The following is a 12,074-nucleotide window of genomic DNA, read 5'->3' on the forward strand; positions in this document are numbered from 1 at the left end:
CTCAAGAAAGACATCATTTTTTATTGTTTTTTTTTTAATTTTTATCTAATTAGTTAATTTAGAATATTTTTCCATGGTTACAAGATTTATGTTTTTTCCCTTCCCTCCTCCCACCTCCCTCCTGAACCTGATATGCAATACTTGTGTCATTGATCCATATCTATTTCCATATTATTGATATTTGCACTGGGGTGATCGTTTAGAGTCTACATCCCCAATCCTATCCCCATCGACCCATGTGATCTATCAGTTGTTTTCAAGAAAGACATCATAGAAGGTGGAAAAGCTCCAGAAAAGCAAAACGGGGATTCTCAAGGATATGGGAAGGCTTCTGTATGAGAAGAGAGTAAGAAATCTTTCCTTTGGAAGGACAAAAACTAAAAGGGAATACGACTGAAGTCTGTACACTCAAAAGGGAGAAAACCATAGACAACTTTAATCAAGCCTATAATATCAGTGAACCCCCTTTCAAGTTTGAACGAAGTAGATTTAGGACTCATAAAAAGATGGTCTAAAATAAGCAGGTGGAATGTGCTATCCTAATCAATGCTAAAACACTTAGCATGATTCACTGGACATATTGATTAACCTAGCCAAAGAGTATTAAATTATTGTGGCCATCTGGCAGGATAATGGAGTTTGAGGAAGGAGTATAGCCCAGCTCCTCTGACAGTTATTCTAATAATGATATAGGAGTAATGCGGGACTGAGAAGTGTCTGGGAAATTGAAGGAGATACTACAGTAGATCATTTGTGCTGATGACGATCATAAATTCAATTTATAGGCAAATGACAAGGGCAAGAATTGGGGAAGAGCAGCAGCATGGGTCAGGGGACAGACGTGGCACTGGGAAGGACCAGAAACATGGACTTAGCTAAGAGCTCTGAATTAGGCTAGCAGGCCTTGAGCAGAAAATGGACTCAGTACCCTCTCAAGACCAGTAACACAGAGTCTCCCAAGGGGCCCAATAATTTAGACAGTACCCAGAGCCCCAATTTTCCAGAACAGTTGCAGAGGGGAGAGTTTTTCCAAAAGGGAAAAATCATAGACTTAGTGCCCCCTCACCCCCCACCCCCAATTCTCAATTGAATCAACAATGCCATGGTTACCTAGAGCAGATCACTGGAAGAAAAGCAAAAAAGAACACTTAGAGGCCAGGGATGTCCAAGACAAAAACCCAGAAAAAAGAAGATAACTCCAAAACACATACTACAAGCAAAGCCTCAAAGAAAAAGCAAAGCTTAACCTCAAGTTCAATGGATATTCTTAGAAGAAATGATGTAAGAGTTTTTAAATGAGATTTAAAATGACAAATGAAATGAAAGTGACAGAGGGAAGAATTGGAAAAAAAATGAGAGCTTTGAAGGAGACTTAGAAAGAGAACTAATAGTTTTTAGCATAAGAGATATAAAATCTTGCTCAGCTAACAGAATTCCTAAAATTAAAATGGATGAAATAGAAGTTAGTAACTCTATGAAATAACAAATGTTAAAACAAAATCAAAAGATAGAAAAAATAAGGGAAAATATGGTGTCTCAAATAAAAAATTGACCTGGAAATCATATTAGGGAATGATAATTTAAGAACCACTGAACTAACTGAAAGCCCCAAAAAAGAGCCTATCATATTTCAAATCATATTTGAGATCATAATATCATATTTCAAAAAATAATGAAAGAAAACTTCCCAGATCTTTGAACCAGAGGGAAAAGTGAAACTAGAAAGAAGTCATTGAAATAAACTCCAAAATGAAAACACTCAAGAATATCATAGCCAAAATACAGAGCATCTAGGTCAAAGAAAAAAAAAATATTGCAAGCAGCCAGAAAAAAAATAATAGTTCAAATTCCAAGTAACTATAATCAGGATCACACAAGATTTAGCAGCTATTACTTTAAAGATGTGAAGAGAATGGAACACAGTATTCCAAATGCCAAAAGAAATAAGCTGACAACCAAGAATAGCTTAACCAGAAAAAATGAATATAATACTACGGGGGGGGGGGGGGGGGAGGGGGAAAGAACCTTCATAAAAAAGAGAGAATTTTAAAAAAAATGTTTATTTAATGATTTAGAATATTTTTCCATGGTTACAAGACTCATGTTCTTTTCCTCCCCTCCCCTCACCCCCCTCCAGTATCTGATGCACAATTCCACTGGGTTTAATCTGGGTCATTGATCAAGACCTATTTCCCTATTATTGATGTTTGCACTGGAGTGATCATTTAGAGTCTACAGCCCCAATCATATCCCCATCAACCCAGGTGATCAAGCAGTTGTTTTTCTTCTGTGTTTCTACTCCCACAGTTCTTCCTCTGGATGTGGATAACATTCTTTCTCATGAGTCCCTCAGAATTGTCGTGGATCATTGCATTGCTGCTAGTAGAGAAGTCCATTATGTTTGATAGTGCCACAATGTATCAGTCTCTGTGTACATTTTTCTCCTGGTTCTGCTCCTCTCAATCTGCATCACTTCCTGGAGGTTGTTCCAGTCTCCATGGAACTCCTCCACTTTATTATTCCTTTGAGCACAATAGTATTCCATCACCAACATATACCACAACTGGTCCAGCCATTCCCCAATCAGAGGGCATCCCCTCATGTGAAAGAGAGAATTTCTAAGCATTTCTGGTGATAGGACTTTGTCTTTCAGAAAGGAATTGACTAGAAACTTTTGAAATCAGAAATATCAGAATAAAGAGAAACATCAAATGATAAATAAAAGCAAGGAATCAATCAGAAAAGGCATCATAAAGTTGGAGTTCTTGTCTTTTAATCGAAGAGTGATTCAAGCATCTCTTAAAAACTTTAATGTTAACAGAGGTCATAGAATTAGTCAAATATGAAGGAGAGCCTGGGAACGTTTTTTATTATCTTTTGACAATCTCAAGAAAGGAAAGATGAATTAGGAGAGAGATGAGGACGAATAAGGAGGAATCTCATAATCAGAGGGTGCAAGTAGAAATCTACACATACGTGTCAAGGTGCCACTTGAAACTGTCTTTGAACTGATGCAGAGTGAAGTGAGCAGACCCCAGAGAATGATTTATGCTGTAACAACGCTATAAAAACAACCCATTTTGGAACACTTAAGAATTCTGATCAAGGTGATGATTCACCAGCATTCCATCAGATTGATGATTTAGAATGCTTTTTGCCCCCCCAAAAAAGACATAATAGACTAAATATACAGTGACACGTGCATTTTTGGATGTGGCCACTATGGAGATGTGTTTTTCTCTTTATAAATACTTCTCCTCCCATGCCCTTTATCCCATGTGGGAGGTCAGGGAAAGAGAGTAAGTGCTTGTTAACTGGGGGGGGGGGGTTAGAAGAAAGAAAAAATTATTGTAGTCAGACCAAACAAAATTATGTGATCCTTTAAGCGATTTCTCTTTCTAGCCTGTGCCACCTATACTTGGAGCTCTACATTCATCCTGGAAACGTCTGAGCAAAGAAATTGCAAAGCTAGCACAAACTGTGCGGGTTAATATGCTCCCAAAGCGCTTCACTGCCAAAACACAGGAACTGGGACATAGCATAATTGATGTGACTTGCCCAGGTACACACAGCTAGGCAGTGTCTGAGATCAAACTTGAACCCAGGTCTTGTGCCCCCAGGCCTGGCTCTCTATCCACTGGGCCACCTAGCTGCCCTCTTTCTTGCTTTGTTTTTTAAGAAACTTGAAAGAAGACTTATCTGCTTCCAAGTAGTTTGTTCAGGAAGCAGAATTTAAGAGGAAGTGGGAATGAAAGCCCTACCTCTGATATTTATTAGTTGTATGGTCCTGGGCAAGTCATTTCATTTTCCTCAGCCTCAGTTACCTCATTCATAAAATTAGAAGGAGGTTAGACTTGATGACCGCTGTGATCTTTTCCAATTTTAATCCTATGAACTTCCAAGGCGGCTTTTTTATTTTTTATTTTAATAACAAATTTCCACATACATTTTCCAAAGTGATATGGTCCATAGCATCGTCCTCCTTTCTCCCCTCGGAGGGGGCTTAGGAGGATGATGGGTTACTGCTCTGTGGTGGGGGTACATGATTATCCGAGGACACAGATTTCTAGTGGGCTCACAGCGGAGCACGCACTCCTGGTAGCATCATCTCCGCAGGCGCCCAGCAAACCCCGCTCTCCATCAGGGACGCGGCAAACATTTTTCCCATCATTCTCAAGGTTCTGCCTGGAGTCAGGATATAGGATAGATTTGTATAGAAAGTTTCCATAAGCCATTTTTAAAAGAGATGTTGAACGTTATCCACAACTTAATTCTCTTGCAAGTAGATTAAAAAATGCTCACTATTCCTCATTAAAAAAAAAAAGAGCTCTTTTCTTCCTTTAGAAAGAAGGACCAGGACCAGGCCATTATGATGTGAAAGGATCCGTGTCCCGTCCTATTACTTCCTGTTTCCAATCCAAAGTGCCTCGATTCATGCCACTTCGTTCAGTGAGTATTCTAGAACACAGAGGCCCCTTCCTAAAGACAGGCTCTCCCGCAGGGGTGGCTTTCACTCCCCATGTCGTGGGCAAGGTCCAAAGAACAGTAGTTGATTCTGCCTTTCAGGGGTTGGACAAAGAGACGGAGGAGACTAGATTTCTAATCAATCAGTCAGTCAGGGAGGGTTTCTTCAGTCCCTGCTCTGTGCCAGGGCCTGTGCCAGGGGATGGGGATGAGAGTCAAAGAATGAAATAAACTCCACTTTCAATGCGCTTGCATTCTAACAGGGGACACAACATGCACCTGGACAAGTAGCCAGGTAGCTCAGTGGATAGAACCTCAGGCCTGATCTCAGACACTTCCTAGCTGTGGGGCCCTCAGCAAGTCACTTAACCCCCATTGCCTGGCCCTTCCTGCTCTCCCTCTTGGAATAAATGCACAATATTGATCCTAAAAGGGAAGGCCAAGGCTAAAAAAGAGTTTATAACACCTGCTGCTTCAAGGTAGGTTAACATGCATTAGAGCTGGGCAGACAATCAACGGCGTCTCTTATGTTTTCAGAAAACGCCGGGCCCAGGAACTTACACGGCGCCCAGACAAAGGATCACACAGTCACGAAGTATCGCCAAGATGAGCCGAGAACACAGCCTGTTCTTCAACAATACAATTGGCTTTTGAGTAAACTGGCTTTGGTCTTTGATGACCTTTGGAGTTTAAGCAAACATTTGTATAGTTATTATTTTGTTATTATATTATAGGTACTATAAATCATTATATAGTGTATACTAACATCATTGTATATTACAGATATTATGTATTATCACATTGTGTATGCTAATATCATATTATAGATATTATATATCATTCTATAGCATATACTAATGTCATTATATATTATAGATACTATATATCATTATATACTAATATAATTATATATTACAGATATATCATTATATAGTATATACTAATAATTATATATTATAGATACTATATATCATTCTATAGTATATAGTAACGTAATTATATATTACAGATACTATATACTATTCTATAGTATATAGATATAATTATATATTACAGATACTATATAACATTCTATAGTATATAGTAACATAATTATATATTACAGATACTATATACTATTCTATAGTATATACTAATATTATTATATATTACAGATACTATATATCATTCTATAGTGTATAGTAACATAATTATATATTACAGATACTATATACTATTCTATAGTGTATAGTAATATAATTCTATATTACAGATACTATATATCATTCTATAGTGTATACTAATATTATATATTACAGATACTATATATCATATAGTGTATATCATGGATATATGATATCTTATCATAGATCATAGATACTATATATCATAGATACTATATATCATTATATAGTATATAGGATAGACTTTCATTATATAGTATACAGATACTCTATATCATTGTATAGTATTGATTATAGGTATATAGTATACATTATAGATAGATTATATAGTATATATAGTATAGAGCATCTATACTATACTAAATTATCATATTATAAAATTACTTGTGAAATTTTGATTATGTAATTATATATAAATTATTGTTTATATGAAAAAATTCATTAATTCTTTTGGGGTCAGCATAGGTATTGGGATAGGGAGTAACTATTATTACTATTATTATTTTGTCATATAATGTAGTCCAATGTCTTTTTACAGGTCATCTCTTACAGTAGTGAGAAATAAATTATAAAGGGACCACTTACCAATAAGACTTTGTTATGTTATTTACTGTGTTCAAATTTTTCCAGTTCCATAGTACACATAGTATTGAGCTGTCATTGGGTATTGTGTCCCAATTTGAAGGGTAACTTGGATTATGCTGAGTTTGGACCCAGAAGGGCAGGGGTCCTACCAATCAACACCAATTGAAGCCATCAATTATCTATTTCTTGGCTACTTACTGTATGCTTAGCCTTGCCCTCTGTAAGGTGAGTTGAGGAGGTTGGAAAACTAAGTCTGTGTTCTCAAGTGATAGTGACAGGAGGAGCCAGCCAGCCTCTATCTACAGACTGGGGTCTTCTGGAGGTGGTGAGGAGAAGGAAGGACCAGGAGGACCAGTGACGAGCTGCCCATCAAAGGCAACTTTATTGAGGGGAGGGATGGTATTTATAGGCAGCTGGGTTGCTACCCAGACATATCCATCCACATGGTTACAGACAATGTTTGAATAGTGACAGATAACCAATCACAGAGAGCCTTGAGGAGAACAATGCATCCTGTCAAGGTATTGATCTATTGGGTACAATCTCTCACTGTGATTGAAGGATTCAGGGGTATCCATAAGATACGTGAAACATACACAAGATGACGTCTCTTCTGCTAGCCCAAACACATGTTCTGTTAGCCTATAGGTGTCCTGCTTAGCCCAAACACATCCTAGGTTCAGCCCTAGGTCAATCCTTAGTTCCTTCACTTGGGGGCCCTATAACTTAGGGGCCCTACCGCTCAAGCAGTGATTTACTGTCCACTTGGAGAAATAGAATGTTGTTTTGGGTTGGGGGTGAATCAGCCAAATCCCCTGGTAAGTTAGGTTTAATAGTGGCACAAAATGATATTTAGTTAGCCATGGCAGAAGAAGGATATTTGGCAAGAAGAGGCATAGAAGATTCCCTGAGCTGATTCAGCTGAGGGAAGAAGCTCTCTTGCCTGCCTTACCCATCATGATCTGCCAGCTAAACTTCTGAGAAGAGCTTCCCATGGCTGCATGAGGATGTCAACCATCTGAACCCTGAATCACACTACAGTCAATCAAATCTCAGGGAAGGTATCCATGTCGTTTTTTTAAAACCCTTAACTTCTGCCTTGGAACCAATATTGGTAAAGGCAGTGATAAAAGTCTGGAAGAAAAAGAGTCACTTAGCCCTTCCCTAAACGAAGGAACTTTCTCTTCCTTCCTTCCTTCCTTCCTTCCTTCCTTCCTTCCTTCCTTCCTTCCTTCCTTCCTTCCTTCCTTCCTTCCTTCCTTCCTTCCTTCCTTCCTTCCTTCCTTCCTTCCTTCCTTCCTTCCTTCCTTCCTTCCTTCCTTCCTTCCTTCCTTCCTTCCTTCCTTCCTTCCTTCCTTCCTCCTTCCTTCCTTCCTTCCTTCCTTCCTTTTTCGGGTTGGGATGGGGTAAAAGACTTTATGCATTTATTAGTAGCCTAAAAATCAGTTTGGGTGGTCAAGAAAAAAATGTTTTCAGGTTGGCAAACATTTGTTCCATCTTGCATCAGAGATGTATTTAGTGAGTGACTATGTTTTTATATAACTTACTTTGTAGTATGACCTTTAGAAACATTTTGGGGGCAGCTTGGGATGTCCTGGGTTTAAATTCGGTCCTAGACACTTCTAGCTGTGTGATTTAATCCCTATTGGGCAAGTCACTTAACCCCTATTGCTTGGCCTTTCTGCTTTGGTGTCAATACACAGTATTGATTCTAAGGCAGAAAATAAAGGTTTAAAAATAAGAAAGAAACACATTCTAAGGTCTTTGTGGGCGTAACCATGACCTGACAAAGTTCTTTAAATGCCGGTATGGGTGGGGAACAGTAGGAGGATTCTGATGGAGGACACAAGAGTCTCTGGATGTATTAGATGTCCTGGGAAGAGAGGAGAGATGGTGAGGTATTTATATCCCTGGGGGCTGGGAGTGGGGATGGAAGAGGCAGGTATTCTGGGAATGTCTGTCCTGGAGTGAGAAGTGGAAATCCAGGAGGCTGGAATGTAAACTGTAGGAGAGCCTCAGAGTAGGCAAACACTAGAGAGATTTTGTCTTCCAGAGCATAGGCAGAAAAAAGAACCTTGATGCAACTATAGGGACATACCTGTGGGGAGATCCATTTCTCCTCACCTCAATGCAAGGTGAACAAGTGATTAATCTGGGGGAGGTGGGGAGGGCCAGCAATAGGATATTTGTCCCTCATCAGCCAATTCTGCAAAATAGTCAAGGCTGCTCCTGAGTTCTGAGCTGGCCTTCAATGTATACTTTAGGTACTGTTTTGGGAGGGGGTGAGGGAAAATAGATAAGACTTGGGATTTTTATTGATGAATGGAATACCCAATGTGGTAAATTCCTTTTAGGAATGCAGATCAACAATTGGTTTACCATCTTTAGTTTTAGAGAGTCTTGGAGTTGTGGGGAGAGGAAGGAAGACTAGAAGGAACTGGGAAAGGGAAGGTGATTTGATTAGAGACAAAATGTTCTTCCCCTTCCAGCCAAGACCAAAGGTGTTTCCCATTCTTCCAAGCACCTAAGCACATTATTTTCAGGAGGAGTAGCTGGGTTGGATTGTAGATCAGCTTTGATTTTCAGCAGAATCAAAGAGTAAGAAGGGTGGCTTCCTGGTGGTTTAGAAGAAAAGGAGAGAGGTCTCTTTCTTAGAGGGAGTGAGATCTAGCTTAAGGTTATTATCTTTTCACTCTAACCCCTTCCCAACTCTTCTCACCAGGAAATACATAATAATAATAATAGTAATAGCTAATATTTATTTGACTTCTACTATGTGCCAAGTACTGTACTAAGTGCTTTACAATTATTATCTCATTTGATCCTCACAACAACTCTGGAAGGTAAATGCTATTATTATTACCATTTTACAGTTGAGGAAACTGAGGCAAACAGAGGTTAAATGACTAATCTAGGATGTCCAGGTGAGCATTTTTTAGCACTAAAGTATTTTTAATTAAGGCATGTACTTTTTTTTTTATCATAATGCTATTGCATACTTAATAGGCTAGAGTATAATATAAAAATAACTTTTATATGCACTGGGAAACCAAAAAACTCATGTGACTCACTTTATCACAATAGTCATTATTGCAGTGGTCTGGAACAAATTTGCACCATCTCCAAGGTATGCCAGTATATACAATATTCACACCTTTATTACTCTATGTCTACAAAGAAGGGAAGGAGGTATTTATACTTACCTATATGTGATTTTTTTCTGTTCATTTTTTAAATAAATTAATGAGGAAGCATTAAGTATTCACTACTTTCTGTTCATTTTTTAAATAAATGAATGAGGAAGCATTTATTAAGTATTCACTACTTTCTATGTAAAAGAGGCTATACTAAGCCCTGGGGATACACATAGAGACCCTCCCTGCCCTCAAGGGGCTTACATTCCTCCCCCTTGCCAAACAATAAATTGAATAGTCATGAAGAATATGTTCCTATAAAAATATGTGCTATTCTATGTATTATTAGTCCATCACTTCTCTGTCAGGAGGCGGGTACCAGTCTTCATCACTGGTCCTTTTTGATCATTACATTGATGAGAATAAATCTTTTAAAATTATTCCTACGATGTGGTGGCTATAGTATTAGTTGTTTCTCTGGTTCTGCTCACCTCGCTCTACATCAGTCCATGCAAGTCTTCTTGGGGTTCTCTGAAACCATTCCTTCTTTTCATCATTTCTTATATTACACTAGTGTTACATTTATATACCTTCACTTAGTTAGCCATTCCCCAATTGATGGACACCCCCTTCTTCTCCAGTTCTTTGACACCAAAAAAAGGGTTGCTCTAAATAGTTTTGTATACAAAGGACCCTTTTTTTCTTTTTCTTTTTTTTAAATATCCTTTGGGGAATGTAAAAATAAGCCTTTTTTGTAGTCTAAACCAAACCTCAGAGAGGCAAGTGGGTATGAGTGGTTGTGGACAGTCACTGCTTTCTCCTTGAGATGGTAAGTGAGTCTTTATCAGGATAAAAATGATAACAATGTCACCAGGCTCATTCTCTGTTTTCTCCTTTCCCCCCCAGTCAGAATTGTGTTTATCTTTGGTCTGGTCAACTTTCTATGGCTGTTTTTGTGGGGTGTCCTCTTCTTCCCTCCCTCCAGAGGCAGTTAGCACCCAGCCTAGAATCAAGAAAACCCAAGTTAAAATCTGGCCTTAGACACTTGCTAGCTGTGTGACCCTGGGCAAGTCACTTAACTTCTGTCTGCCTCAGTGTCCTCAGCTGTAAAATGAGGATATCACTAACTCTCTGGGTTACTGAGAAGATCAAATGAGATAATATGTGTAAAGTGCATGGTATGTAGTAGCTTGTTTCTTTTTCTCCTTGTGAGATTTAAAATGGTTGAGGTCTTAAACTGTAGTGATTAAAATAGTGGAAGATATAAATTGTGATAGATATAAGAGAGGGTGAGTAAATTTGACCGCAGAAATATGTTTCACTACAGTGTCTTGGGTTTTAAAATCAAATATAAGGTGGTTGCCAGGGAAATATTCCCAATTATTCAAATACCCAAGTCAATTGGGTTTTCTAGAGATTTTAATTAACAATACAATGAGTAATCAAAGAAAGAGAGAGAGAGAGAGTAAGAAAGGAATAAGTATGAAGGGCCTCAAGCCAATATGGCCTAGACCTGAGTCTTAAAAGAGAAATCAGTCAGTTTTTTAACACTCACCACAAGGTCTGACTAAACAAAGATACTAGTGACACCAGGCCAGCGTCCTTCCTCAAAGAGCCTTCCAGCCAGAGATTGTTTCAAAGGGCCTCTCTCAAGAGCCTCCAGAGCTCCTACCCCAGAGGGAGAGAGCCCCTCAGAGGAGCTCTTCAAGGAGCTCTCCTTCAGAATGAGAGTCAGAAATCGAGATCCTAGCTCTTCTCTGAGCTCTTATTTTTAAGGGCAAAATCTCCTCTGTCACCTCCCCTAAGTCCTTACATCTACCAATCACTGTAGATGTTTCTAAAGGACCACCCATTTTTAATTCACAGCTGAGTAGTTTTAATCTCTTTAGTAAGTCAGAAAAAAATGCTGCTGTGTTGACAAATTTCATTAAGAAAAAACCTCTGAATAAGTTATCACCCTTTTAGGTTTAAGTAGTTTACAAGTTGCCCCACCTTTATAGGTATTTAGTATCCCATTGTATCAATTCTAAAATAGTCATGACTCAAAGAACTTCCTGTCCCTTCCATAAGCATGGATCAAAGTACTTTCATTGTTTAGCAAGCCGTTTTCTGTCCTAAAGCAGTCTTAAGTAGGGTGGAGCAAGGACCCTCCCATAGCTAGGAGCCCCCACACTCAAGTAGAGTTCTCACCATCTGCTAGGGAATTTTTTTAAGTAGAAGATTCCCCAATGGGGAAATTTCCAACATTCATAAGTCTGAGAAATTTTGAGGTTTACATTCTCTATATCCATTTAATATTGGTATAATTTCCCCCTCCCTCTTTGTACTTGTCTCCGGTAAGCTTCCCATTCCTAGTTTCAGACCTCTCTACTACCTTTCTGACATTATTTTGTCTGTTTCCCACAGGTCTTCCTACTCCATTGATCAGCTCCTCCTCCCTCTACTTATCCTTTTACAACCCCATTAGGTTCTAGAAGTTAATCTGAAGAAAGTCAATCTTGTCTCTCTGACTAGACTGTTATCTCCACCATGAAAGGAACCACGCCAGAAGCAGCAGCATGTTGGGATAGGGTGCAAAGGATACTGGCCTGAGATCTGAAACTCGGAGTTCTGCCAATAGAGCTAATTTCTTGTGCAATTCACCAAACTCTCTGGGCATTTGTATTCTTACTTGAAAAAATGAGAGAATTGGATTAGTGTCTGGTTTTCTTAGCCTGAAACCCATGAA

At 38.7% G+C, this 12,074-nt stretch overlaps 1 protein-coding gene across 2 annotated transcripts in view; it reads left to right on the top strand.

Moving 5' to 3' along the window:
* STPG4 (sperm-tail PG-rich repeat containing 4) overlaps positions 1-5,123 on the top strand; it is a 43,351-nt gene extending 38,228 nt beyond the window's left edge. For both annotated transcript variants that reach the window (XM_007476855.3, XM_001382143.5), the window contains 2 exons: positions 4,345-4,449; positions 5,002-5,123. In XM_007476855.3, the coding sequence (XP_007476917.1) occupies positions 4,345-4,449; positions 5,002-5,118 (222 nt within the window). In that variant the 3' untranslated portion in view covers positions 5,119-5,123. The remainder of the gene's footprint in view (positions 1-4,344; positions 4,450-5,001) is intronic.
* Positions 5,124-12,074: the final 6,951 nt, after the last annotated feature.

This window comes from Monodelphis domestica, chromosome 1, assembly GCF_027887165.1.
Source record: "Monodelphis domestica isolate mMonDom1 chromosome 1, mMonDom1.pri, whole genome shotgun sequence".
Lineage (NCBI taxonomy): Eukaryota > Metazoa > Chordata > Mammalia > Didelphimorphia > Didelphidae > Monodelphis > Monodelphis domestica.